Here is a 27,426-nt window from a genome sequence, read left to right on the forward strand (position 1 = left end):
AATAATTGTAGCAGCAGTTCTCTTTAAAAGAGTGCAAAACAAAGCTAAATTTCAGCCTCAAGGAAATTTCTTTAGCAAGTTGATAGTTGTATTATTGATGGGTGGTATTCTGGTGGAGAAAAGAAAATTTAATTGTCAGGATGAATGTCTTGCCTGTAGACATCTGTTATAATAAAGATTCCATCTATTTCGTAACTCCTGCTAGCTGGGTAAGGAAGCATCTTTCAACTGGTGGGTCTCTTATGTTGAGCAGGCAGACAGTAATTGTTCCTTCCAACCCAGTAAGTGCTCCCTCCCAGTAGCTGTCGCTGTCTCCTGTTTCTGTTGCTTTCTGTTTCTTTTTTTTGACGAGAGCCCTTTCGGGACAAGGAACTTTATTCTCATTGCTTTTTGCTATGTAAACCACTTCATGAACTTTATTGTTGAAAAGAGTTTTATAAATATACTGAATAATAATAATAAAGTACAGAAGAATGCAATTATAGTTTGAAATTCAGACCGAATTCAGATATAATAACACAACCATCCATGTCAGGCATACTGTTTAGCCAAACCATGGTTTGTTTTAATGTCTGTACCCAAGCCTGTCCACACAAACCATGGTCTGAAGCTGGCTTGCAAGCCACACTTAGCACTAACTGTGATTTATTATTATATCTGAATTCGGTTGAAAGTTGAAAGACGCTTCCTTACCCAGCTAGCAGGAGTTATGAAATAGATGGAATCTTTATTATAACATGTCAGGGTAGGAGGCCTTCAACCCTGGTTTACATAGTTGTGTGAACTCACAAAAATCCCACCAACCCAGGTTACTCAAAGCAGGGGTAGTCCGGTTTTGTGCTCTGCTCTTAACCAAGATAGGAGGAGAGAGCTCTTCTACCTTGCTTTTTTGATCTTGTGGGTCCATTTGCTTTCTTTTTTTTTTTAATAGCAGCCACCAGGAACTAGCAGGCCCAGAAACAATATAGAATTGTGACTTAGGGGCTTCCATTATGGATGTGCCAATCTGCAAAGCACATTCTGAGGCAGTTCAGCCAAAACTGGTCTAAAAAAGCCAAGCATGGCTCCCAGCAGCAGCAGTGCAGCAGCAAACCCACCAAAAAGGCCACCCTCTTAAACAGGGTTAAGGGAGTGAGAACTCATTAGCCCCATTTTTTTAACTGACTGTGAGGCTCCCAGCTGGCACTGGGGTGGGGGTGGGGGGATACCCACAATACACTGTGCACTCGTGTGGTGCATTATGGGATGACTGGGGCAATGCACCCAAGCCCCCAACTCTCCATGCTGCTGGGGAAAGCTGGTGTCCGTGCGGGCACACAATCCATGAGCCCAGCATGGACGGGGCAATCGTCTGTGGGGGAGGCAAGTTTTTACAGCCTTGCATGCCCCAAGCCCTTTCTCACTGATCGTGAGAAAGGGCTCTTTATAATCCTGTAACTGGAGTGGCTTCAGTAGGGCTGGGTCCCCTTCCTGCCCCTTTGTGGCCAATCAGGGGGAAGCTGCTGATCAGGCGCGGAGGCAGACTGCCAGCGTGTCACGGTGATGGCCCTGATCCCTGCCACCCTCCCGCGTCTGAGGTCAGACGTGGGGGGCGTGGTCTGGCTACCGAATGGAGCCGCGAAGCTCCGTTTGGGAGTTTGAGTCCGCTTGCTGCATGACCAGCGGTGGCTCTTCCCTGCAGCCCTGTTCGAGAGCTAGGTTGGGGCTGGCGCTGCCTTAAAGGCAGGGAAGAGCTGCTCCTGGCCACATTGTGAACGCAGCAGCCATTTAACTCCTGAATGGGGGCCGCGTGACCTCCACTCAGGAGCTAAACCAGCACCCTCGTGCCTGATGTCAGACACTGGGGGCGTGTTGGGGCCGCGAGGTGCGTGTCGGGGGGCGTGGGGGCGTGTCGGGGCGTGTCAGGGCCGCGAGGTGCGGCCCCTGATTGGCAGCACCCTGGGTCCTTTGACTCTGTTTGCCCAATGGTGGCTCTGCCCCTGCTGCTGATGAAATGAGGCTTTCCAGTCAACTGGCAGTGCAAAACATGCTGGGAAGGTTTTCTAGGTCTTCAGAAGACTTTCTATGCTTCCAGCTCCCAGTTTCAGCAAATGATTGTGTGAAAGGCTTTGTTATTTCTGAGTTATGTTCAGAAACATAAAAACTATGTTTCTGAACATAGAAACTGTTAAATTCTGCTGCTAAAATCTGACATTCCTACATCAGAAAATGCTAAAGATTGTATGTACAAGTACAATTAAAATAAAAAGGGGAAAGAAAGAAGTGCATTTATTGAACAATAAACTTAATTGAGTGGGAAGGTTCTGATTTTAAGACAAGTAGTGCCAGGGTAACACAGAATCCTCATCAGTGTTTTGCAATATAGCCTCAATGTCCCTTGGTTTTCATTAGAGTTGCTTGTCTGAAGAACAATGGGTAGCAAATGGAATGACAGATGCATATAATGACCTTGTCAGAGGCGCAACTATAGGGGGGGCAGGGGGGGCACGTGCCCCGGGCGCCATCTTTTCTGGTCACGTGGGGGGCGCCGCCATGACCATTTTTTTTTAATTTTAATTTTTTTTTTGTTAATACAAATGTTTCCTGCTCAGTGCAGCAGTGCTGCAGCAGTCAAGGGAGCGCGTCGGTGCCCCCTTCCCCACGAGCGGTCCCTTCCGCGCCGCCTGCGGCCCCCCCCATTGCTTTGCTGGCGCCTGGCGGCCAGTCAGTGGCCTGGCTTGGCGGCGGCGGGCGCTTGTGAGGAAAAACCTAAGGGGGGGTGCAGTGGGGGGGCACCATTTCAGTGCTTGCCCCGGGCGCCGTTTTCCCTAGTTACGCCTCTGGACCTTGCTATAAGCAAAATGTGTATATCAATATAATGTCTCCACACTGCTAACATGCAATGCTTTTTTAGTTTGTTTTTATCACTAAACACTTTCTATGTGATTTAAGAGAGCTGTAAGAGGTCTATGCATAAGCAATTGTAGATTCAGGGTTAAAGTGTACATCATAAGATAAAGTTTTATTTCTCACAACAACTCTGTTTAAAGTAGCTTTTTAAAAAACTGTTTTATGTGTTATAAATTAACACGTCCTGATTTTAATTAAAGAGGCCTGATTAACTCTTTAACCAGGATCGCTGTGATTATGAGAATGCAGCGGATTTAGTTCATATCAGCAAGCACTCACGTTTATTGAAATGATCTGACATTCAAATGCTTTAGAATTTGAAGACATTAAAATCCTCATTATGTATAACTGAACTTGAATGACGGCACTGTTAAAGTCATAATAATTAGAGGCAGAATCATTATTTTAGAACTGCTGGACAGTCTCTGGATTAAAAGGGCTGTTGTCAGCATTTGAAGAGATGTTATGTTAACATACCTCAAAAGCAATGCATGTTTCCAGCTGCCCACTCCACACCTATTTTGTCTCGCTAAAAGAGACTTCTAAGCCTGAATAAACTCTGGCAAGGACCTTTTTCTCTTTAGAAAATGGGCACTGACAGCCAATTCTATTGAATATTAGCTATCAAATAACAAATATTAGTCTCTGGATTCAATTCACCCAGCCTTGCCCAAAGGTAGCAGCTATTGTCAAAGGAGACAATGCCAGCCATATGTTCAGCACTTGGGGATTTGCAAACCCAATGACAGGAATGGTATATATATAGTCCCAGTTGCTGGATCAAGGAGCTCCATCCAGTCCAGTTCCTATAACACACAGAAACCTGCTATAGAAATGGGTCCCAATCCAGCAGGCAGTGGGCTGGAGAAAGTACACAGAAGTCTGATCAGCCTTGCCAGATTTAAAGTATATATAGCTACTGAACTCATGCATTTTGTTATTAAACATGAGCCTCTCAAGTTATTTATGTAGCCTGGAAATTTGATGTGTGTGTGTGTTTTTTTTAAAGAACCCTGCTTAATTGGCTCTGAGAAGCAATAGTTATTCCAGCCTCTTAAAATGAAAAAAATAGTTTGGGTAGTCTGTATGTTGACTCAGGAAACCATTTCCATAAGGGAAGGAGACCTGGTTTTGAAAATGTATGTATTTATTTATTACATTTTACTTTTATAGTGCCCCATCCAAAGGCTCTGGGTGGTGCACAACAACAAAACAAAATCATTTAAAAGAATCAATTTAGAACAATACAAAAACGAAATTAAAAACAATTTACGATCATTATAACAGTTAGAAACATTTAAAAGCAATTTAAAAACCTGGAAGGCTGGAAGAAACAAGTAAATTTTAAGGGCTCTCTAGCAGACCAACTAATTTCTGCCGGGAGTGCATCCCAGAGCCCAGGAGCAGCTACAGTGAAGACTCGGTTCCGAGTCGCCACCAGACGCACTGGTGGTAACTGGAGACAGACCTGCTCAGATGACCTTAACATGCGGTGGGGATCATATAGAAAGCAGAGCTCTCTAAGGTAACCCAGTCCTAAGCCATTCAGGGCCTTAAAGGTGATAATCAGCACTTTGTATTTTGCCCAGAAACAGATTGGTAGTGAAACATATTGGTAGTCTTGTGGTGGCAAACATTAATTTTCCCATTTGCTAAGCAGGATTTGCCCTGATTCCCATTTGGATGGATGACTACATGTAAGCGCAATCTGCTGTAGGCTATTCCCCTTAGGAGATGGGACCAAAGCTCAGTTGAAAGGCATCTGCTTGCATGCAGAAGGACCCAGGTTCACTCCCTAGCATCTCTGGGTAGGGCTGGGAGAGACTCCTGCCTGAAACCTAGGAGAGCCTCTGCCAGTCTGTGTAGACAATACTGATGGACCAATAGTCTGACTCGGTATAAGGCAGCTTCCTATGTTCCTAAAGATGGCAGTTCTAAGTTTCCTAAAGGGTGGTTCTAATAGCTAGGGTTGCTGGATCAGATGCATCCAAAACCCCTGAGATTTTTGAGGCAGGGTCTCCTAGAGGATATGACAAAGTAGGACTTGGTGATATCAAAAGACAGACAGCATTTTGAAAAATTGGGAGATAAAAATCTGGTATGAGGTCGAGAACAGTGCTAAAAGGACAAGGTCTTGCAGTAGCCCCCCAAATGGCCTGAGATTAATGTTTGCCATCTGTGTGGCCAAGGAAGGAATTAAAACTGGAGAAATAGGGTCCTTTGGACTAATTAACCCTGGTAATAACTTGCCCTCTAAATCTAGGGAAGACTGGTTTTGCTTTGGGATTAGCACTACATGCTAGTGCTAGTTCCCAGGCATGGTCTGATGGCATATATTGCAGCAACTCTACTGAGCAGGGTCAGGTCTGGTCAGTGCCTGGGGGGCCTATGAACAACACTTAGGAGATCTTCCAGACAGTGATTTATTCCAATTTCACTGCAAATTCCAGTGGGAGATGCAATGTGCCATTCACATGATGCTCAGGGAAGTGGCGTAAGTTCTCAGTGATATCTGCTTACAATCCATGAAAAAGCTGCAGCTGACATCCCGACTAAACCATTTGACAGAAAATTATGTAGTCCTCTATTGAAACTCTTGAGTAATACTATTGAGTAACTGAATCTGACTGTCAGCCTGTGTCTTTTTCAAGTTAGAATAAAAGCAGTATTGAAAGCGGGGAGAACTAGTCTTGTGGTAGCCAGCATGAATTGCCCTCTTTGTTAAGCAGGGTCCACCCTGATGATTGATTGATTGATTGATTGATTGTTAAATTTATATACCGCCTTTCATTAAAGCAATTCCAAGGTGGTTTACAGCAAAAATTTAAACACAAGATGGGGAAAAAGACACAATTAAAATATTAAGTGGAAAAAATATTAAACAAATCTGATTAAAAATTTAAAACAAAAGCATAAAAGCAATACAGACTATAAAGAGCAGCAGCAGATAATCAAATAAATGCCTGGGCAAAAAGCCAAGATTTTACACTTTTTCTAAAAGCTGTGATGGAGACCGAGGAGCGAATAGCCACTGGGATAGCATTCCAGAATCTGGGGGCAGCAACAGAGAGGGCCCTATCCCGCGTGCACGACAACCGAGCCTCCCTCATTGTCGGCACCCGGAGCAGAGCCCCCTCAAATGTCCTCGTCAAGCAGGCAGCAACTCTTGGGAGCAGGTGGTCTCTCAGGTATCCTGGGCCCAGACCGTTAAATGGTTGCATTTGAATGGGAGACTACATGCGTGAGCACTGTAAGATATGGAAGGGGCCGCTCTGGGAAGAGCACTTGCATGCAGAAGGTTCCAAGTTTCCTCCCTGGCATCTCCAGATAGGGCTGAGAGAGAGTCCTGCCTGCATCCTTGGAGAAAGCAACTGACTTGGTAAGAGGCAGCTTCCTATGTTCCAATGAAAAGATGCAGCTTTTTCATAGATTGTCAGCAGATAGCACTAAGAAAGGATATGTCATAGTTGAACATTTTGTGGATGCCTTGTTACATTTTGCACTGGAATTTATGCTGAAACTGGAATAAAATCACTGTCTGGAGAGGAGGAATAGATATAAACTTTGAAATAAATAAATGATTAAAGTCTGCATTATTTAATGCTAATGTCTCAACTGATAGATTAATAAATACAAATATTATAAGACACTATACATCTCCAGTGCTCTCATCCAAACAAAACGGACCCTGAAATGTTATCCTTGAACTTTCAACTGCTTGGGGATTGGGTGAACCATAACAACAGTGGCTGACATCCAGACTAATGCTGCATTAATGCAATGAACAAAGATACACCAACACAAGAAGGTCATGTAGCTTAGTGGATGCTCAAAGTTGCGCAGTCTCTTGGAGTCTAAGTCTGCTAGTGCAGGTGTTGCGCTTGTGCAGCAAGGATAGTGGATAGTTTCCCATCATTCTCAGAAACATATAGGACTGAGGAAGAGGTTTCACACCAGGTGGCATGCCACAGGTTACACAAGTGTACCCTGTTGCACCGATGCAACACTAGTCTGGAAAGCAAGCTCCTGACTTAGTGAAATTAGCTAGTGCCACATCCTTGAACAGTGCAATATGTTTGCACTGGTGCAGCATTAGTCTGGATGTTGGTCACTATCTTTTTATTTCTATCTTTCAACAGGTAGCAAGATTATTTTTTTAAGGAGCTAAAAACAAGGCTGACATCCAGACTAAGTTACTGAGTCAGTACTACTGCTCAGGAGTTACATCAAAAGTTCTACTAAATTTCATAGGACTTCCTCTAGTAAATTTGTGTAGAATGTCAGCTAAAGTATTTAAGGGAAGAAAGAAGAGCCAACCGTCCCCAAATAAAGTAACTTTGAGCATAGGGAAAAACAAATCCTACCACTATCCTAATGGCATAAAATACCAAAAGAACGATGGGTCAGAGCTCCTAAAAAGCAAAGCAACTTCTTGTTAGCCAGAAACCAGCTTGAAGGGAATGGAATGTTTAACTAGCAAATTAGCAGCTACTCACAAGATAATGTTTGAACGAAGGCAAAGCAGCTCCAGACAGTTCAGCCATCTGTTCCAAACATTCCAAGGCCAACATGGTGCACGGTGTCAAAAGCAGCAGACAGATCAAGGAGCATCTAATCTGTGACGTACTCATGAACCAGCCTGCTGCAAGAGCTGGACAGCTTTTAAAAAACTCCCTCAGAACCAGACTAGCCTTGATCAATTACATAATATGTGTCAAGGTGCAATTGAAGCTGTAATGCAATAAACTTCTCTAGAAAAATGGAATAAGGCAAAAGCTGAGAGTTACCAAAGGGAAGCACTTTTTAAAAGAGTGAGAGAGACTGAGGAGAAGTGGCACTCTGCCTTACAGTCATAATACTGATTGAAGCTCTTCTTGGAGACTTCCCCCCAAATCGTCCCCCACTCTAAATATCAAGCCATTAAGATCTTCAGGAGATGCATGTCACTTCCTGGAGACTCCAGGCTAAGCCAGGAGGGTTGGCAACGACCATGTCCAAATAATAAACACTTCTGTTCTCACCATCCTCCATGCATTTGGTAAACACATGGACTGTGAGCAGGATCACAACAGCTGGCCTCTTCTTGACCTGCCTTCAGTGTTAGGCTGAAGGCAAGAACAAGCTCTAGTCTCCATGCATACAGCTACACCGAGTCTTATCCATGGTCGACTGTGCTGAGGCTGGAGACAGGGGCCAGACCTCCATGCATTGACCACATTTGTGGCGGAGCAGGCTAGATGTCAAAATTAAGGATTTTCCCAAAGCAATACTTTGGTTCCACCCTGCATCCCTTTGCACTCCAGAAATGGATGGGTGTTGTGTTTGACACAGGAGAGCCACTGGCCACTCAAGCAGGAATAGAAACTATTTGTCATACCTATTTCTTCTTCCTCTGTGTGCATGTGTGGTGGGATGGGATATGCAATGGATGTAGACAGTTTAAACATTAGTAAAGACAGTGTATTAGGTTATTTGGAAGAGTCACCAAACATCATTCGAGTGCACGCAGGGGTTTCTTTCCTAGTAAATAGGTGGAACGCAGAATCAACCACTGAGCCTATACAAGAAAACTGCCTAAACTGTATCCCTCCCCACCAATCCTGTCCACTATTACATACATTGTTGTAAAAGGAGACTTATTTTCTTTGAGAGAGCCCCTCCTTCTCCCCTTGATACACTATCAAAAGGCTATGGCATTCTCTTACACAGCATTGGCATAAGCAATGTCTCGGGCCATTTTCTCATTTAACCTAACCTCCTATGGCGATGTGTTTGATGGCTTAAGTGTGTCTACTAGATGGAGGTGGTCATAGCTGCGACTGAGGTGCAAGATAGCAACCTGTTTCCTGAGATGGAGTCTGAGCACTTAGCAGAGTCTCCCTGCAGAAGGATCCATTAAGATCACACAACATTCAAGATGCTTACTTTTGTCATGGCCCACTTGAGCTCTAAATGATAGTGAGATGGGTGTGTGTGTGTGTGTGTGTGTGTGTGTGTGTGTGTGTGTGTGTGTTAAAAAAACCTCATGCTTTTAATGCATGTTTTATTTTTTAAAAATGTTTCTTATGTTGCTAGTTGGCTTTTAGTCCTAAGTGGAACAAAATGGCAGGATAAAAATGTAGGGTTTTTTTTAAAAAAAGGAACTAGTAGAGCAGTTTGGCCTTGCTTCAAATATTGCATTACAAAGTATTTCGCACCTCCCCTCACCCGCCCTTGAAAATAGGCATAGGGCCTTTAAATGAAGAACTGTGTCAGAAGCTTATATGTCGAGTTTCTCAGTTATTTCTCAATACTCAAGGGGGATACAGTATTCTAGTGCATTTTCTGTCTTTCCTTCTCAGGTAGTAGTATGAGCACCTTTTATCAGCTTCGGTTTATATGCAAAGAAAGCCCTTTCCTAGAAGAAGAAGAGGATGACGAAGAAGAGGAGGAAGAGGAAGAAGAGGAAAATTGAGATCTTGCTACAGTTGTGTGTGCGTTGGTGACCTCCAGAGTACACAGTGATGTACTCTGTGTGGGACTGCCCTTGAAAGGTGTTTAAAAATATCCACTTATGCAAAATGACTCCACCATACTGAGAATAAGCTGACTGGAGTATATCTCTCTAGTATTGTTTGCTCTGCACTACTTGTCTTTTGAGGCTTAATTCAAGGTGTTAGTCTTGACCTCTAAAGCCCTAAATAATTTGATACCAGAATTTCTTAAGGATTGCCTTCACCCATTTGTGCTCCTCATAAGCTGCATTGAATATCTGTAGATCTTTCCCATTCACCACTGAAGAGGTTTGATGGATGTATACCAGGAGCAGAGCCTTTTCAGTGGTAGTGCCATCTTTTTAGGATGCTCACAAAAATGTGCAAAGTACACTTTCTTCATAGTTTTCATCACTAAAGTTCACCTTTGTACGCCCTGACAATGTGCTGCAATTAGTTGGGAAGTTACCCTAACCCTTATGCTCCATCATGGCAGAGGAGAAATTCTGGGGAATGCGTTTTGGTTTTCTGTTGATTTCAATGAGTGGTTTTTTTACTTATATTACTTCTGAAGTTAGCATAATGCTATGCTGGTTGGGGAACTGGTATGGATTCTAATTCTATCCTCTGTCATGGCAGAGCAAGTGAGAGGGGGAAACTGCATTTTGGCTCCCCATTTATTTCAGTTGATGCTTTTGACTTGTATTGCTCTATATGCATAGTGCTATGCTGTCATTGGGGATGTGGCTGAGGTCCAGAGGGATGTAGAATTTATGTTAGTGAGTTCTTCCCTGTCCTCACCCCATTTTGAGCGTGCACAGGCAAAGTTACCCCAGCAGTAGAGATATACCAGCATAGCAGTGATGGCAGAAGCATATCTCAAGTTCCACCCGTGAAAAGGGACTTCTGCCAAACCTTATTTAAAAAAAATAAATTATAGGATTGTGCCTTCAGTGTGTAAAAGATGACCCATTTCTAGCTCGAAGACAAAAGCTGCTGTGCTCATGGGCATCAGAAAAGGATCTCTGTGGCCAAGCTATCTTCTTCTTTAGGACTGAGCAGTCCAGCAAGCATCTCTTCTCTTGTACACTGCAAAGCAAAGTTGAAGCTCTGCTCATCACAACAGACAGAAAGATGGTGGGCCATGGCAAGACTAGGGTGAGAGAGGCTGTACCTGCAAAATATCTTCCATGCCCTGAAACTCTTTAAGAAAAACCATCAGCATCTCTGGGCTGGAAGCTGACCGATCTACTTTAGACATTGCTCACATCCTCCTGCATTGGCTGTAAAAGTCTTCAAAGTATTTTTATGCAGATTGTGATCTCTAAGTATATCTGCTTAAATGCACTAAAAAAATAAAATCAACGTCTAGCCCACAGGGCTCCAGAGATTAGTATGCATTGGCCGCAATTGCATGTAACAAAACTGGAGGTGAAGAGACCTCTTGATTCAAAAACTGTACATCCAAATGCAGGAGGCCACAGTTTGCCACAAAAAGGACCTATGGTTTCCCTCCCTGGACAGAGATTTGTACCTTCAGTCTGTAGTGAGGTCTGTCACTTGGACCTCTGGTTCTGTGGTGCCAGCGTTACGTCCACATGCTGGAACTGCAGTCTGGCTGCTTTGCAACCAGAGTTGAGGGAGGAAGTTCCTCCTCCCTTGCTCTTGCTGCTATGGGCTGCTGGGACTGTCCTTCAGTAAAGAAGGAAGCCCAGGCAGCCAGTTCCCCCTTCTCTCTGAAGTCAGCAAGACTGCACAGAGGGAGCTCTCCTTAACAACTGAATTCAGACAGGAGAGTGGGGTGGGGGAGCAGAACCACAGGTCCACAGGGCCCACGGTTCCGCATTCCGGAGGCGGCCATTGATTTCCATGGGCAATCCAGAACTCCATAACCATTTGTTGCTTTGCAAATTTACTTGAAATATCTAGAACATTGATACCTAAAATAGGAGATAGTGAGTTGATCTGCCTATTCACTTGCCTCCATGTCAAACACCCCTGCTGCTTAAAGTATATCTATCCTATCACTCCAGCATAAAACATGATATAAAACAAATAAACTACTATGGATCATTCCTGCATGTGTTTAAACTCAGAGCGAAACACTGAATGACTGACAAATGGCAGGAGCAGTTGAGACCTGGAGTTAAGAATCTTCAGGTTTAAATATATGACAAGTTTTTATGGTGTTGTTGGGTATGGCTTGTAATACTACAATGAGATTTGTTACTTATTAGCTATAATAATTAAAGAACTATTACAGTTATATCATTGCATTCAGAGTAGTAGAATCTGTAGTTCTCAAATAGTTTGACAGCATGCAGGCAAAGGGAAATCTTATGATAATGAAAGACTCCCTCCAACGGATATATGTGGTCCTTTATATCGTTTAGTATAACTATATGCTTTTCTAGGGTCCTCTATGTCTATGGGATACATTTCCTTGTACCTGCTGGAATACATTCTGTCAAGCAGAATAGAGCAGAAACTAATTCTTAGCAGAAGACAAAGACTGAAAGTGCTATGAAAATTCAGTGTATACATACATGCATAGATCTGTATGCTCAGGCACAATTGAATGTCTCGCACAGTTGGTGTTATGGCAAGATAAACACCAGAACATAAACTTATGCTAAGTAGGACCACAGATGCTGACAAATACTTACCCCGCCACATATCTGCCTCTATATCTTTGCATATATTATGTTGGTGTCTGTCTATGATGTTGTTTTCACACACAATAGAAGTATTTCATTTTCTTGGCTAGTAAAAATATGACATACATGACCAAGAGGGTGCCAGAAAGAGAAAAGGAAACAAAGAAGGCAGAGTGAACACCTGTCGCTCTCCTTGGGGACAAGACCTAATGCTTTTATTTGATTCAGTCTGTTGAGAGGACTGCAGCTGCCAACTGTCATCAGCATCAAGTTACATTCACAAAGCCGGAGCATTTCATTCTTTAGTTTAAGGAAAGAAGGAAGCAACAAAAATGGGCGAGGAAGGGAGAAAGTTCTTGACCATGTTAAGATGAGCTTCCTTATGCGATGCAGTGTTTCTGTGCAGTCACACAGCCAGATCTGGGAAACATAAATGCATAAATTGCTTCAAGTGAACTCCGGGGGGAAAAGACTGCTTTTAATGAATATAATATTTAAATTAATTGAAATTGGTTAGTTGCAATATGATTGCGTTATTGAATTGTTAGACATGATCCTATGGAAACTAAGGTGTGTAGGAAATATTATAAAGAAGTAAAGCATTCAAAAGAACATGATTGGTTCAGAACGATGTTTGTGTCTAGATAAGGATATACATTTCTTCAGTTTCTCTTAATATTAAGTCAACTACACTATCCTATTATCACACCCTGGTACCATGCATCTAATTACACGTGGGCCAGATGGATCCAGGCCCCATTCCTTTTGGTTCAGTCCCCTTAGCTACTGTTTTTAGAAGGCTTCCAGGCCATGATATAGCTAAATTGGGGGAAGTTAGGCTGAGGCTTGTGGATTTCATTAAGGACCCCCCTACCCATTATCTTATAATTCAAACACTGATTCATACAAACTTTTGGCAGAGAGGGCATCATGATTAAGAATGTGTTGATTGCCACCATGAGTAAGAAGCAGCATTGAATGGATACTGAATTCTAGTGACAAGATAGATCTTCTCACTAGAACTGCTGGTAGCCAGTTTTTGCCTACTGCTCACTAGGCCTAATGTCTTGACACCACATTTTTAGTGCTTTGACTGACACACACACACTCAGAAAATGAATGCCAGTCACAAACATTGTGTTAAAGCATAAGGCTATGCTTAAAAACACACACACACACACACACACACACACACACACACACACACACACCCCTGTCTATGTAGTAACAGTTAAAAAAATATATGGGGCAGTCATTTGGTCTCTGGGACAACACGAAGGGACCACATAATAGGGATGTGCACGGAACCAGGCAGGGGACATTCGAAGGCGGGAGGGTCTATCTTTAAGGGCAGGGGAGGGTGCACTTACCCCCACCCCCTGGTGTTTGATTTTTTGAAAGTCCGTCGGGGCGGCAGCATACCTCCCTGCCGCCACGTTGCCCCCTTGACTGGAAGTACCTGACGTGCCTGTGCGCGTCGGGCACCTGCATGGCACACTCGCGAGCACAACATCAGATGTACTTCTGGTCAAGGGGGCAGCAGGGAGGTATGCTGCTGCCCCGACAGACTTTCAAAAAACCAAGTGCCAGTGGGGAGGAAACGGAAGGAGGGGTAAGTGCACCCTCCCCCACCCTTAAAGACAGGATGCCCCACCTCTGAACCGGGGGAACCGCTGGTCGTTTAAACCAGTTCGGAGGTCCATAAAGGGCCTCCGAACCGGTTCCATGCACATCCCTACCACGTAACACTGGTTTTGAAAGAACTGCACTAGCTGCAAATATGTTTCTGGGTGAATTACAAAGTGCTGATTATTAACTATAAAGCTCTTAACAGCTTTGGTCCAGGTTATTTAAGAGAGCTCCTCCTTTGTCATGAATGCTGCTGCCTGTTATGATCTTCTGGAGAGGTCTGGTTCCAGTTGCCACTGGGTCATTTGATGGCAATCCGGGATCGGGCTTTCTCTGTGGCTGCCCCAGGGCTTTGGAATATGCTCCTTGCTGAAATAAGAGCATCCCCTTCTCTGTTTGTTTTCAGGAAGACCCTCAAGACTCAACCGTTCTCGTAGGCTTTTAATTAGAATCTTCTATATATTTATTTCTCCTAGGCGTACCCGTTGCTAATCCTATGTGGGGCAGTTCTTGCAGGAGTTTGTGAGCAGCTGGCGATTAGCAACGGGATGGGGGAGAAAATAGGGATGCAGCTGGCCACCGGGAATTGGCAGGTGGGCAGCAGGAGGCAGCGGGCTGGCTTTCTGGCCAGCTGGCCCGCCATCCAGAAAGCGGGGGGGGGGGTGGCAGAAGAAGCAGGCTGCTCCCGCCAGCAGGCAGGCGGCGAGAGCAGGCAGCAGTGGCAGGCTGGCCCAGCCAGCAGAAATTGGCTGGTGGGCGGGAGGGAGGAAGTGGCAGGCCAGAAACTGCGGGTGAGTGGGGAAGAAGTGGCCTGGCCACCAGGAGCAGCAGACAGCGGGCTGACGGCGGGCTGGCCCGGCCACCAGGAATTGGCAGACGGGAGGAGGTGGTGGGCTGGGTTTCTGGCCGGCCTGCCAGAAACTGCAGGGGGAGGGGGAGAAGCGGGCCGGCGGAGGCGCAGATGCTCTGCGCCCAGCACAGATAGTTAATTTTAATAACTGTTTTATGCTATTGTTTTTATTTTATACTACTATTTTTATTGTTCCGTGTATTTTAATCTGTGTTGATTTTTAAATATTATTTTAAATTTTGTACACTGCCTAAAGATGTACATATCAGGTGGTATAAAAACATGATAGATAGATAAATAAATAAATATGGAGGTATAGCTTTTGCATTAGTAGAAAACAAGAACAATGAAAACACACTAGGACTAAGTATGCAGCATCCTGCATTAAATCCCGCACCCTTTTTAAATAAGGCAATATGAAAGAGATCTAAAGGGTTTATAATGGATAATGGAGTACAGTAATATTACCCTTTGCATTGATATAGGTAAAATGGACCCAAATGATCAGTCTGCTGCTAATGTTTTTTCTTGCACTGTGATGACTGGTGACCTCAAACTTCCTATGTCATTAATAACAATCAATATACTATTTTTTAGAAACAATGGTGTATCTCTATATAATAGACTGAGAGTACACATTCTTCTACAGCAAATGGAAATTTATTCACAAGGACTAGACAAATATAAATAAATAACAACCCAAGGGATAACAGTTTGTGCTATTTTCTGCATGTTAAAAATCTAATTGATGTTTGGCATAAAAGACAGCAATTTAACTCTTCAAGTGGTTTGGCAGAGGCAGAATGAATTCTAGGAAGATGTAGGCTTTCATGGAAGATCTTGAAAGACTCCCTAATAACAATACAGTGTTTTAGCAGTACTGACAGGCCCTTATACTTGACAGGACACATGTATATTAAACACTCTTTGCAATTACAAACTACTTCTTAGCAATGCCACATTCTATCCTGGACAATAACTCTTTATAGGATAACTTTTTCTAGTGTTTCTCTCTCTCTCTCAAGTTAACTCCAGGGACTTGAATGAATATTCAAGAGAGCCATCAAGGCCCATCTTTTCAGCCTGGCTTTTAAGAGGTTTTAATGCTTTTTAAATTAGCTGTATATAACTATTTTAAACGAATCATTATTGTAAACCACCCTGAGGGTTAGTATATGAATGAAATAAATAATAGTAATAATATATTTTGCTTTTCAGTAGACATTTTAGCAGAGGATAAGATCACATGGAAAGCAACACAGTAACCATGTATCCTGTGATAGAGTCAGCTCCATACTAGCATATATCATATTCTGAACACTTCGTCTTCTCAACAGTTGTGATGATGGCATGTGTTTTGTTTGGACACTGCCTTCATAAAAGGAAATTACATATATTGTATGCACATATATACAGGTTGAGTATCCCTTATCTAGACTGCTTGGGACCAGTAGTGTTCCGGATTTTTACGGATTTTGGAATATTTGCATTTTCGACATTACCCGGCACAGTACCTTTACCAAACAGAGCAGGCACCAACAGAGCGCCAAAACAAATGCCAACAGAGCAGGCGACAAACTGAGCAGAGAGTGGAGGAGGGGGGCTTTCCCTTTTCCCTCTAGCGCCAAAGTGAGAACATCAGAAACATTAAAAGGCTTTACAATAAAAACAGAGCCGCAACTAGAGAATTACAGACAAAACCCCTGTCACTAACAGTCTTCTAAAATAAGTAAGTTTTGACTGCATGTTTAAAAGCAGCAAAATTGGGAATCTGCAGGCGAGTGAGCTGGTGTTTTGGTTTTTGTTATGGCCTGGTGTCTGGATTTTGGAGCATTCCGGATAAGGGATACTCAACCTGTACTACCATGTGGTACACCATATTTAGTTAGTTGTTACATTTATATTCTACTCCCCCCACCCTGGAGCTCAAGGGAGAGTACATGGGATTAGGAACATAGGAAGCTGTCTTCTACTGAGTCAGACCATTGTTCCATCTAACTCAATATTGTCTACTCTACACTGACTGGCAGCAGCTCTCCAAGGTTTCAGGCAGGTGTCTTTACGAGCCCTACCTGGAGATGCCAGCTAGGTGGCCAGATTTGGCTTTAAAAAAGCCAAATTCTGGCTTATGGCCCATTTGACCCACGAGTATATCCCATAGGTTCTGGCAACCCTGGATGCCAAGGATTGAGCCTGGAACCTTCTGCATGCAAAGCAGATGCTCTACCACTGAGCAATGGCCCCATCCCCTAATGGGAATATCTTGCAGCAGAACATGTAGTCGCTCATCCAAATGCAAACCAAGGCACCCCCTGCTTAGTAAAGCAGGCAATTCATGCTTGCTACCACAAGACTGACCACTTAATCCCCTATGGAGAGTGAGAGACATGCTTGCCTGTGTGTGCAGGTTGAAAGGCTACATAATTGCTTGTTGGGAGTGACTCTGGGACCTCCTCAGTATACTAACCTACAGCTCCACAAGGCCACCTTCAGTTCTGTGCTGGAGTCCTTTCCATGTATGGGGTGGACAGGGAAGGGGCGGGGGGAAATGTCATGGGCTAGGAGAATAAAGATGAGTCTTCCTTTTGTACACAACTGATCAGTGTATGACTCTTTATGACCCTGCTAACTTGGCAAAGAGGCACCTTTTACCATAGTGATTCTCTTTATTTAGCAGGGGGAGAGTAACTGGCCCTGTCCACCCCCAGCACAGTACCTCCAGTGACTGTTGCTGGTGTGTATCTTATGTTACTTTTAGATTGTGAGCCCTTTGGGGACAGGGATCCATCTTATTTATTTATTATTTCTCTATGTAAACCGCCCTGAGCCATTTTTGGAAGGGCGGTATAGAAATCAAATTATTATTATTATTATTGAAGTAGGTGGACTGGTTTAGCCTCTCTCTTTTCCCATTTGAAATTATCAGTGCCAGCAACACCCAAAAAAGGTACATTGTTCTTGTAAAAGGCATATTTATACTTCAGCAGAGTGTGACTTAACCCACCACCTCCTGTTTCCCCATGCATTGCCTTTGCCCACTGAATAGCTCCCAGCATACCTGCAGTTAGCTTGTTGTTTTAGCTTCCATTTTGTTTTGTGCCTCTGCCCCCCCACCCACCCTGCATACAAAATGATGGTTCCCCAAACAGAAGCCATAATAAAAGCATGTTACATGCAGTGTGCAGAATCTGTCTACTTAAAAGCGTTGTTCGCACAGCAGGGCGTGAACCCTACTCCAAAGACGCCTCTGGGCTCCTTCATGCAGGCGACCTATCCACAGCACCAAGTGTAGAGTGATGTGCTGTGGTCTCTTTCTGACTGTCTGGCTGTGACCTCATGGCTATCGCCATGTACCAATTGACGCTTTCATGTGTGGGTAATGGGGAGTGTCAGCAATGAGCAGCTGTGTGATTTGTGGGTGGCAGTGGAGTGGCCGGAGAGGCTGTGGGCATGTCTGTCAGTGCTGCTACATTAGCTTGCATTTCTGCAGGCATTGTTACCTACACTTTTGACTCCAGCCGTGTATAGAATTACAGGTATGTTAGGCTAGTGTTGTCCCTGGGTGTAGTGATCATGCCCATCACGGGATCATTTTACCAGGCCAGCCTCTTTAATTTTGTCCCCTCAAAGCTCCTTGCACACTTCACTTTCTTCTTTTTTCTGTGATAAAATACAGCATCTTAACAGACACAATTATTCAGAAAGGGAAAAAATGTAACAAAAGAGAAATCAAATCAAATCTTTGCTGGTAATATTGGTGAAATCTTTCCCAGGTTAAATGCAGCAAACAGTGTGCTACTTTATGAAAAATAAAGCAATAAAGTAAACAAAACCCGAAGGCAAAACAAAACCTTATAAAAAATAAACAAAACCTGAAGGCAACCAACAACCTAAGAACATCTCGATGGCTGCCATACACCAACCAAGCACTCAACGCCGCACCGTTTTGTTTCCAATATATCTATTTTTGCTGTTTGAGATCTGGATACTTTGGCTTTCTACAAGCCTGTCAGAATCTGGATTGACCACCATCTAACAAACCTAATAACAAGCGACAGAGTTGCTATACGGGCGTGTCTTACTGCACCCTCCCCGTAATTTCTATAGCTCTTTCTCGTATAAGTTGTTCGCAGCTTGCGTCGCAAGCAAGCAATACATAAATAAAAACATCAAGCAGAGGCTAACGTCAAGCAACATTATAATACACATTGTACGACGGTCCCTGCCCACTGGCCTGACTCCCTTCTCCTTGTGCTACGGCCGGCGAAGCAACTCCGAACGCCCCAGCATAGACAAAGCGCCCGCCTGCAATTGGTGGTTTTGTCAACCGTTCGGGCTTCCTCTCCGCGCATCGCGGCCAATAAGCTCATTGACATGCAAATCAGAAGCTATAAATAAGGCCGGGGCGGCGGCGCTGGAAGGGGGCGGGGGTGAGGGCTTGAGTCTGGCTTGGGCGGCGAGGGACGACGGAGGTCGGGATTTATTTATTTTTTGCACTAGTTCCCCGACACCGCCTCTTCCTCCACCAGCTCCCGCCCCACCCCACCCCCCCAGCAGCCCTGCTTAATCCCTGTATCAGTCCTGCTCTTTACTGCATTCCCTCGATTCGGCCATGGCCCCTTCCTTTCGGCCCAGCAAGAACCGATCCAGCCGGGACGACGAGGATTTCTTCGAGGCCAGAGGAGACCGGAAGGTGAGCGCTCTTGGAGCAATGCTGTGGGTGCCGGTGGCTGGTGAAGTAGGAGGGGCTGACTTGGAGAAGGAGGCCTGCGCCCGCGAAATTCATGCATGCATGTATACATGCAGCTATCGCTGATAGCGCCCTTTTCTCCACCCCTCCTCTCTCTCTCTGCCCCCCCCCCGCCCCCAGGCGAGGAAGCCGCTGGTGGAGAAGAAGCGGCGGGCGCGGATCAACGAGAGTCTGCAGGAGCTACGGCTGATCTTGGCGGACACGGAGGTAACTTGGCGGAGGAAGGCTGTGGGGCAGAGGTGGGACGCGCGGCGGGGAGGAGGGGGACGGGGGGCTGGACGGGAGGACTGACGTTCCCCTCCTCTGCGCGGTGTCTTTTGCTTGCCGCTAGTTCCAGACGAAGATGGAGAACGCCGAGGTGCTGGAGCTGACGGTGAAGCGGGTGCAAGGCATTCTGCAGAACAGGTCGCTGGGTAAGTGTCCGCCACCTCGCCAGGCACTACTGCGTCTCGAATCTGTCCCTTTCGGCGGGTAGTCGAGTGGCACTGAACGCCCATTATTACCGGGAGAGAGCCGGTTATATTAAAGGGGAGTGTCACACAGAAAATGGGAATGGGGTGGGGGCTATATTGTAAATGGCAAGAGGGATAGCTTGCGTTATTTTCTAAAGTAGAAAACAACATCGCTGCAGGCAGTTAGCAGCAACAGATGCATGTATGCCTCCAAGCGGTTGTGATTTCCTCCCATTCTAACTTTACCGGCATTGCATTTCCCTCTTGTATTCTCACTGCAGTTTCAATGGGGAGCACACTTAATTGCTTTCTGGTTTTGTCTACAAGCTACGGGAATGGCTGTCCAGTATTTTTGGGCAGGCTTGACAAAGTCCTTTCGAAATGAATGGGGTAATTAAGCCATGACTAACTTGTCTCACTTATTTCAGTGGTGCTCAGTCTACCTACCTACCTACCTACCTATTCGATTTCTATACTGCCCTTCCAAAACGTCTCAGGGCGGTTTACACAGAGAAATAATAAATAAATAAGATTGACCCCTGTCCCCAAAGGGCTCACAATCTAAAAAGAAACATCAGATAGACACCAGCAACAGTCACTGGAGGTACTGTTCTGGGGGTGGATAGAGCCAGTTTATTTAGCCCTGCTAAATAAAAGAGAATCGCCATGTTAAAAGGTGCCTCTTTGCCAAGTTAGCAGGGGTTAGCAGTCACAACTAGTCTGTCCTGTATTATTATACCTTCTGTTCGTAGCAGTATCCATGATTTTCCCCTACCCTATAAGTTTACAACCCTTGAGTTCTGACAAAAATAAACCTCTGCTATTTTGAAAACACTTTTAAGTGTTCCCAGTTTGAACAAAAGCTGGTATCCTTCATGCCACCTAGTTTCATTGCATGTTCCTGTTCTTCTACTTCTCCCTGCTGCCCTTTCTGATTGCTGTGTGTGATTTTTGTGATGCCTTCTAAGTGAGCAAAACAGCTCCCCAACTTACTTGGTGGGATGACATTTACTTCATCACTAGTGTAACGAAATCCATGATCATTGGGCTCTGGCTGACCCAAGTTCAGCAGTTCTCTAATTGCTTGAATTATTCTTGTGATGAAACAACTGGATGGCTGAGATTAGTTCAATCTACATTAATAACTATCAGTCTCAACTTATTTAACAGGGAGCATATCAAGATATGCTGGAGAGGAGAGTCATAAAGCCTTACATAATAGACATGCAAGTTCTCAGTTCTTCTAAAGGCAACCCCTTTTTCATGGCATAGAATATATTCTTCTCCCCAGCAAACTTCCAAGGAATTTTGTCTGTTCCTTATTTTAGTGGGCTTCTGGACTTTATTTAAAAGCTCTCTGTTGATAGATGTGACTGTGGGGCAACATGGTTTTAGTATCTAGCCAGTCTTTGGGGATAAGGGAGGCAGAGCTATGGACAGGATTGATGGGGTAAGTGGAAGTGGCTATTCTGTGACTTTGGGTGTCTTTGTTTTCTTGTTTGCCTGTGATCTCAGATAGTGACAAACTGCAGCGGGAGGCCAGTGAGCGCTTTGCAGCTGGGTACATTCAGTGCATGCATGAAGTTCATACATTCGTCTCCAACTGCCCTGGGATTGATTCTACCATCGCAGCAGAGCTCTTGAATCATCTTCTGGAGTCGATGCCTCTGAACGAAGGCAGTTTCCAGGACTTGCTCATGGATGTCTTATCGGACCCCTCTATCAGCCAGTGGCCTGGCAGTGATGGGCTCACCCAACTGCCTGGGGTATCGCCTGGAGCTTTAAACCTGCCCAGTCCCACTTCACCTCTTCCTTCACCTTCCTCCAGTGAAGAGACTTGCTCTGATCTGGAAGACATAGAGGCTGAGCAGAGCCACATCTCTTTGGATGGACTGGACAGGTCTAGGACGCAAAACGTGCCTTCCTCCAGCCTTTCCAAATCTATGTGGAGACCTTGGTAGTAAAGCAACTGCACAAGAACCAACGAAGATCTACCTAATAGGGAGAATACTTGAGCACTGTGTTCTTCTAGCCATTGGAATATAGATGGTGAGGATTTCAGATGGTGCATTTGTGTCGTAATATTACTGTATTTCAGGACTGTATATGTGGCACTCGTACACTGTCAAATCCTGACAGGCTAATAGCTGAATGTGTTAACGTTTTTATCTCTGTGTGTGTGTGAAAGATGGGTTTTGCAAGTCTTGGTTTCTTTCACTAGGGATATGGGGGAAAGGGGGGATGGAAGTGTGCAAGCAGAGCTCTTGTCTTGATACACAGCAGTGTTTCGCAACTTATCTTTTTGTTTCCTTTTTTGGCCCTTATAAGTGGTCCAGATATCACTACCTTTTTTCGCTTAGGAAAAAGCCCTGGTGCATTTGAAAACTTGATGGTTTAATCCAACAAAAGGTATGAAGTTTAGCGTTTTATGCACAACTTCAAATGTTCTAGTAATAGCATTAAAAAAAAACAAAAAGGAAAATCCCTGAAAGGGATTGGTGAGGCTAGTTTCTTGATGAGTTTAGTGGTCTAGTATCTCGCCTTCAGTGAAGGAAGAGGAAACTAGAAGCCAGACTGGAATTAGGTGAGCATTTAAGATATTGGTGGCAGGGTGGCTTTTAGAAATGTGTCTTATGCACATCTTCTAGCACACTTGAATTTATTGTGATATGTATATTAGCTTGTCAAATGTTTTATTTTAATCTTTTTAAAAAAATAAAAACAATTAAATTCACTAATGATTGCATGTATTTTGGGGTGTGAACTTTGCTCTAGAAACTCAGTTCCATGTTAGCAATTAACAAATATGTATCCTTGAGTGCAAACGTTGGTAATTAAGCACTTAATTCTTGTACTGAACTTGTCTGTTCAAGTGTGGAGAGTTGGAATGTTTCATTTGTTCAGGGTTCTTGGGCTACTGCAGTGGTGAGAGTTTTGATTTTTGGGACACTAAATTCCTAGGCTTGATTATGTGAACGCCAGACTTGAGAAGTTGCTACTTAGTTTGTCATTACTGAGGCTTAAAAAACCCCAAAACCTGTAATTGTTCAGCTTGATCCTACATGTGTTCACTTGGAAGCAAGATCCACTGGATTTAGTGGAGCTTGCTCTTTAGAGTGCATAGAATTGCAGCCTTAAAATTTATAGCAGATGGCTTAGTGATGGTTTGAACAATGTGAACACTTTCCTGCTTGAATGGAAAACATTGAGTAACATGCAATGGGTACAAGAACGGGAAAGATCTATGATCTTCTGCAACCTCAGCTTTCCCCCACACAAAATAGGTCTTCTTTTTTGAAGATGTGTCGATTGTTTGTGCTGTTGCCTTTCCACAGAGCTGTCATTGTAACATAGATATATGCTGTAAAGTTACTTAACATATGAAAGTGTCCCAGCACAGCAAAAGGGAGGGGTAATAGTAAGATAGGGGGGTAGCTATGTAAACTTCCTTTTTGTTAACCATGTGGAATAATAAAAGTGGAAACTGAAGTTTATTGGTAGATGTCTGCTTTGTAACTATATTGAAGCCATCTAATGTGTGTGTTCTTAATTCAAAGCCTGTCACCAGAGTTGTATCTCTCTGACTGTGCTAAATTCTCACCTACCTTTGAACTAGAGGAAAGGGCCACACTCTCCCTCCCCCTTTCCCCCTATGAAGTGGCTAGCTTCTCTGTAAAGACCTTTCTGCTTTTAGAGTAGGAGAGGGAGTGTTTTGATGTGTAAACTAAGCAATAGTATGGACAGTTCAAGTGGAAATAACACCCCATACATAATGACTTTGAGAAAACATGGAATAATGGATATAACCTGTAATCATACTAGCATAAATTAGGTCCCACTGAGGTCAAATAAGCTTTTTCTTAAGATAGTAAACCTGAATGGGAATTCAGGGCATTGGTTTTTCCTTGAAATTATTATCTAAAGAGAGCTTGAGTGACTAAGACCAACAAAGGACTTTAGTCCCCTAAGTGTCTCCTTTACTAGTTCTCTGGTCTAGAGAAATTGGGGTGGCATGTCAAATCATTCTTCAGTCAGCAGATGCATTTAGTTTTTATTAATAATGAAAAGGAGCATCCAAAACACTTCACTAAAAAGGTCAAATCAGCATCTGTTAGCTACATCAGTTGACACTACACATTCTGAATCGGTTTTGAAGTTAGATGCTTTTCTGGTTGAAATATCCTGACTTCCAACATTTTGATAGCTCTGCTCCTGTTTGATTCCTCTAGCGAAAAGTATCCATCTAAATACATGTGATATGCAATCAAAAACTTCTCTCTAAATCTGCATAATCATAAGAGTTGTAGGACTGTAGACAGTAATGGCCATTTTAGACACTGAATCCTTTTCAGTATCCAAACATTTGTAAGAGATTAGCCTACAGCTCTATACACATTACAATCAACACTAGCATGAGTGTACACAGGTGCAGTTATTCACACACTATATTGAACACAGGTGCAGCAGAACATTTCCTATCTGTCCCAAGTATTTGAGGGGTCTGCACCCTGGTTCAGTTTTAAACTGAACACAAATACAGTCAGGCATATTTGTGGAGAAAGGTGATAGAGATAAATCCTCCCCCCGCCCTATAACACTAGAATCAGGGGTCATCCCATGAAACTGATAGCCAAGAAATTAAGGACCAACAAAAGGAAGTACTTTTTCACACAATGCATAATCAACTTGTGGAATTCTCTGCCACAAGATATGGTGACAGCCAGTAACCTGGATGTCTTTAAGAGGGTTTTTGATAAATTAATGGAGGAAAGGTCTATCAACAGCTACTAGTCTTAGGCCTCAGAGGTAGGATGCCTCTAAATACCTGGTTGCTGAGGAGTAACAGCAGGAGACGGCATGCCCTCAACTCGTGCCTGTGGTCTTCTAAGCAGCACCTGGTGGGCTACTGTGTGAAACAGGATGCTGGGCTAGATGGGCTTTGGACCTGATCCCGCAAGGCTTTTCTTATTTAGTCACACGAAAGCACATATGAGTATCTAGCCATTGGTATACAAGATGATGGCTGATTGAGCTTTTAACCATTCTAGAGATTCATATTTATACAAGTAGGCTGTTTCAGAAATGGTTTGGGTGGGGTGGGGTTGGGGTTGCAGGAATTCAGGTTGTTTAAATATTTGTTTCAATCTCGAGTTGCTGTTTGTAAACCAAGTTGTGTTCCTGCAACCAGGTCCACCTAGTATAAGTAGTGTTTGCTCTTTCCAAACAAACCACAAGAAGAGGGAAATAGTTAACCTTTTCATCCAGTGGGTTTGTAACTCTGAGGGTATGAGTGGTGGTCAGGCTTTCCTAGGGGCTGAAATACAACCATGGTCAGATAACTAGGCCACTGTTGCTCACATTGGGGATATGTGTTTTTCTGTAGGACCTGGTGTACACATGTAACAGGATGAGGTGGTTAAATACTGAGGAGGTAGGATGGTCTATGGCTTCAGATTGCAGGTGGGAGTCACTTTTTTGTTTAATGCTTCCCTATATAGGACTGTCAGTCAAGACTGACAGGGGGTAGAATTTAATTTGAAATGGGACTTAGTCAAAAGTCCCATTTCAAATTAAATTCTACCCCCTGCATGTAGAAACCAGAATGGCAAGGAAGTGGGGTGGAGCAGAATCTCTAATGTTACAGCTGTTTTGTTTTGTTTTGTGTTTTGATTTGTTTACTTGGGAGCTTAAGCAGGAGGCATTCAGAAATGTGTTCTCATAGGAACATAGGAAACTGCCATATACTGAGTCAGACCATTGGTCTATCTAGCTCAGTATTGTCTTCACAGACTGGCAGCAGCTTCAGAATTCTTCCACCTCATTGAGGACTGAGAAAATTCAAGACTACTGTATATGTGTGCTTTGTGACACCAATTGGACCATTGAAAGAGAAACCTCTGGACTCCTCTAGGACATTTTGACCTGAGGATGCTGCCCAGACTGCCATCCACAGAAAGGTGCAATGTACAGTATAGACCGAAAGACCACCCTTTCCCTAGTCAGTTCCATTGCCTCTGAATTGTGGTTGAGTGGCAGGAAACAGCTGCCCCACCACAAGAACAGAATGTAAATGGTAATGCTCTTGCACAACCATGGGTAGAGGGTAAATACCTTGGTATGGACCTGGCTCTCAGTGTGACAACCATAGAAATGTGTACACATAGGTGAGTGAACTTTTATAAGCATCAGTTTGGTACCTTTCCCCCTGTGTGCTGATTGAGGTTCACTGGGGAAAGGGGTGAACAACAGGAACTACATGTAGGACACATAGGCTACAGTGAGCTTACCTGTACAGTTTGTCTCCTTTTCTGGAGATTGGCAACTTAGTGTGGTTCAGGCATTTTTAGAATTGTTCTACACATTACACAGGCTGGTATGATTCTACTAGTGGTACAATTTTGGACTATATCACTTCATACTGAATGCTTCAAAGGTGTGGAGAGTCATTTCTGGATGTCCCTTCACACAAAATCCCAGCAATGCATGAAAGTTTAGTATAGTATCTCGCTAGTTGGATTACATAATAAGACTTGGAGAAGCCCGCAAGTTTGATTACATATGACACTTGTTTACACAGGGAGCAGTCAAAAATAATCCCACCCTTTTCAGTCTGAGATGGTACATTCCAGACCTGGGAACATTGGAAGCTGCCTTATAGTGAGTCAGACTATTGGTCCATCGAGCTCAACCATTTTTCCAAGGTTTCAGGCAGAAAGTGGCCGCATGGTGTACCCTTAGGCCACAATCTACCATTCCATGCTCTGTAATGCAAGGCACTGTAACAAATCAAACTTGAGGGAGTTCTTTGTGAAGGATGCATCTACTAAGTTTCATATACATTCACTTAATATATCTCAATAGCATTTCTACATATATTAATATCTACCCCACTTTTCATGGCAGCTCATAGTACTAAAATAAAACATCAGGATAACAACCAATAAAAGGAATTTCTACCAGATCACACACACAGACTAAAATTAACAATGGTGTATCCTTAGTAACTCTGATTGCTCTGTAAATGTTTGCAGAGAAGGTATTTCTTGCTTCAGTTGCAGCTATGTGTGGAGGCAGAGGATTAATGCTACACACCTTGACGCAGTTGCAAATTCAGAAGTGCAGGTGCTCTCCACTCCACGACAGCCCCCATGGCCATGCCCACCCCAAAAGCCAGAGAAGCTGAGAAGTACCGGCACTCTGTCCCTGCACATCCCCCCTCCACTAGACCCCAGCTACATATGGACAACATTAGATTAGGGACATTTTTTTCTGGTGGTTATTTGCATTGTAACAGCTGCATGATTCATGAAAAAATCTTTTCCTCTGCATAAATAATAATCGAACCTGTTTTATATCTGCCTGTTGCCCATCTGTAAAAGAAGACCTCCCAGAAAGATGTGATAACCTAACACCCCCTGCATCTAAGCAATATGGGTTTTTATCTATAGAACTGTTCCTTCATCCGAAAACACCACCACTTCCATTCATTATGGTGGAGGTAACTGCTGTGTTACTACTCTCACAATTGTGTGTATATGAAGTCAAAGTAGAGATGTGCACAGGGGTGCTGTCTTCATGCCATGAACAGGAATTTGTGGGGTGCGAGATAAGACAGAAACAACCAAGTAAGGCTGTGGTTGATTTCTGTCCACATGATGGAGCTCAGCAAAAAAGAAATCTGGTACATAAAGATAAAGATAGGAAGATAACGCATATTTCTACATTG

At 43.7% G+C, this 27,426-nt stretch overlaps 1 protein-coding gene and 1 long non-coding RNA gene across 3 annotated transcripts in view; both read left to right on the forward strand.

Moving 5' to 3' along the window:
• LOC128351452 (uncharacterized) overlaps positions 1 to 9,562 on the forward strand; it is a 12,147-nt gene extending 2,585 nt beyond the window's left edge. The window contains exon 3 of the long non-coding RNA XR_008319782.1: positions 9,231 to 9,562. This is a non-coding gene — a long non-coding RNA (uncharacterized LOC128351452). The remainder of the gene's footprint in view (positions 1 to 9,230) is intronic.
• Positions 9,563 to 18,895: 9,333 nt separating this feature from the next.
• LOC128351448 (transcription cofactor HES-6-like) lies at positions 18,896 to 23,189 on the forward strand. Of its 2 annotated transcripts, XM_053311009.1 has the most exons (5): positions 18,896 to 19,191; positions 19,369 to 19,455; positions 19,580 to 19,661; positions 20,028 to 20,090; positions 21,216 to 23,189. In XM_053311009.1, exons 1-5 carry the CDS (start codon positions 19,111 to 19,113, stop codon positions 21,659 to 21,661), a joined length of 759 nt encoding a protein of 252 aa, XP_053166984.1. In that variant the 5' UTR covers positions 18,896 to 19,110; the 3' UTR covers positions 21,662 to 23,189. The 2 variants fall into 2 exon arrangements, with proteins under 2 accessions (XP_053166984.1, XP_053166985.1); XM_053311010.1 differs by lacking the exon at positions 20,028 to 20,090 and having other exon boundaries at positions 18,905 to 19,191.
• Positions 23,190 to 27,426: the final 4,237 nt, after the last annotated feature.

The sequence above is a fragment of the Hemicordylus capensis genome, chromosome 3 (genome assembly GCF_027244095.1).
Source record: "Hemicordylus capensis ecotype Gifberg chromosome 3, rHemCap1.1.pri, whole genome shotgun sequence".
In the NCBI taxonomy this organism is placed as follows: domain Eukaryota; kingdom Metazoa; phylum Chordata; class Lepidosauria; order Squamata; family Cordylidae; genus Hemicordylus; species Hemicordylus capensis.

Coding starts and splice junctions, on each gene's coding strand:
- LOC128351448 (XM_053311009.1), top strand. CDS start 19,111: ATGGCCCCTTCCTTTCGGCCCAGCAAGAACCGATCCAGCCGGGACGAC. Junction 19,662..20,027: donor TCTGCAGAACAGGTCGCTGG/GTAAGTGTCCGC, acceptor TTTGTCTACAAG/CTACGGGAATGGCTGTCCAG. Junction 20,091..21,215: donor GTCCTTTCGAAATGAATGGG/GTAATTAAGCCA, acceptor CTGTGATCTCAG/ATAGTGACAAACTGCAGCGG.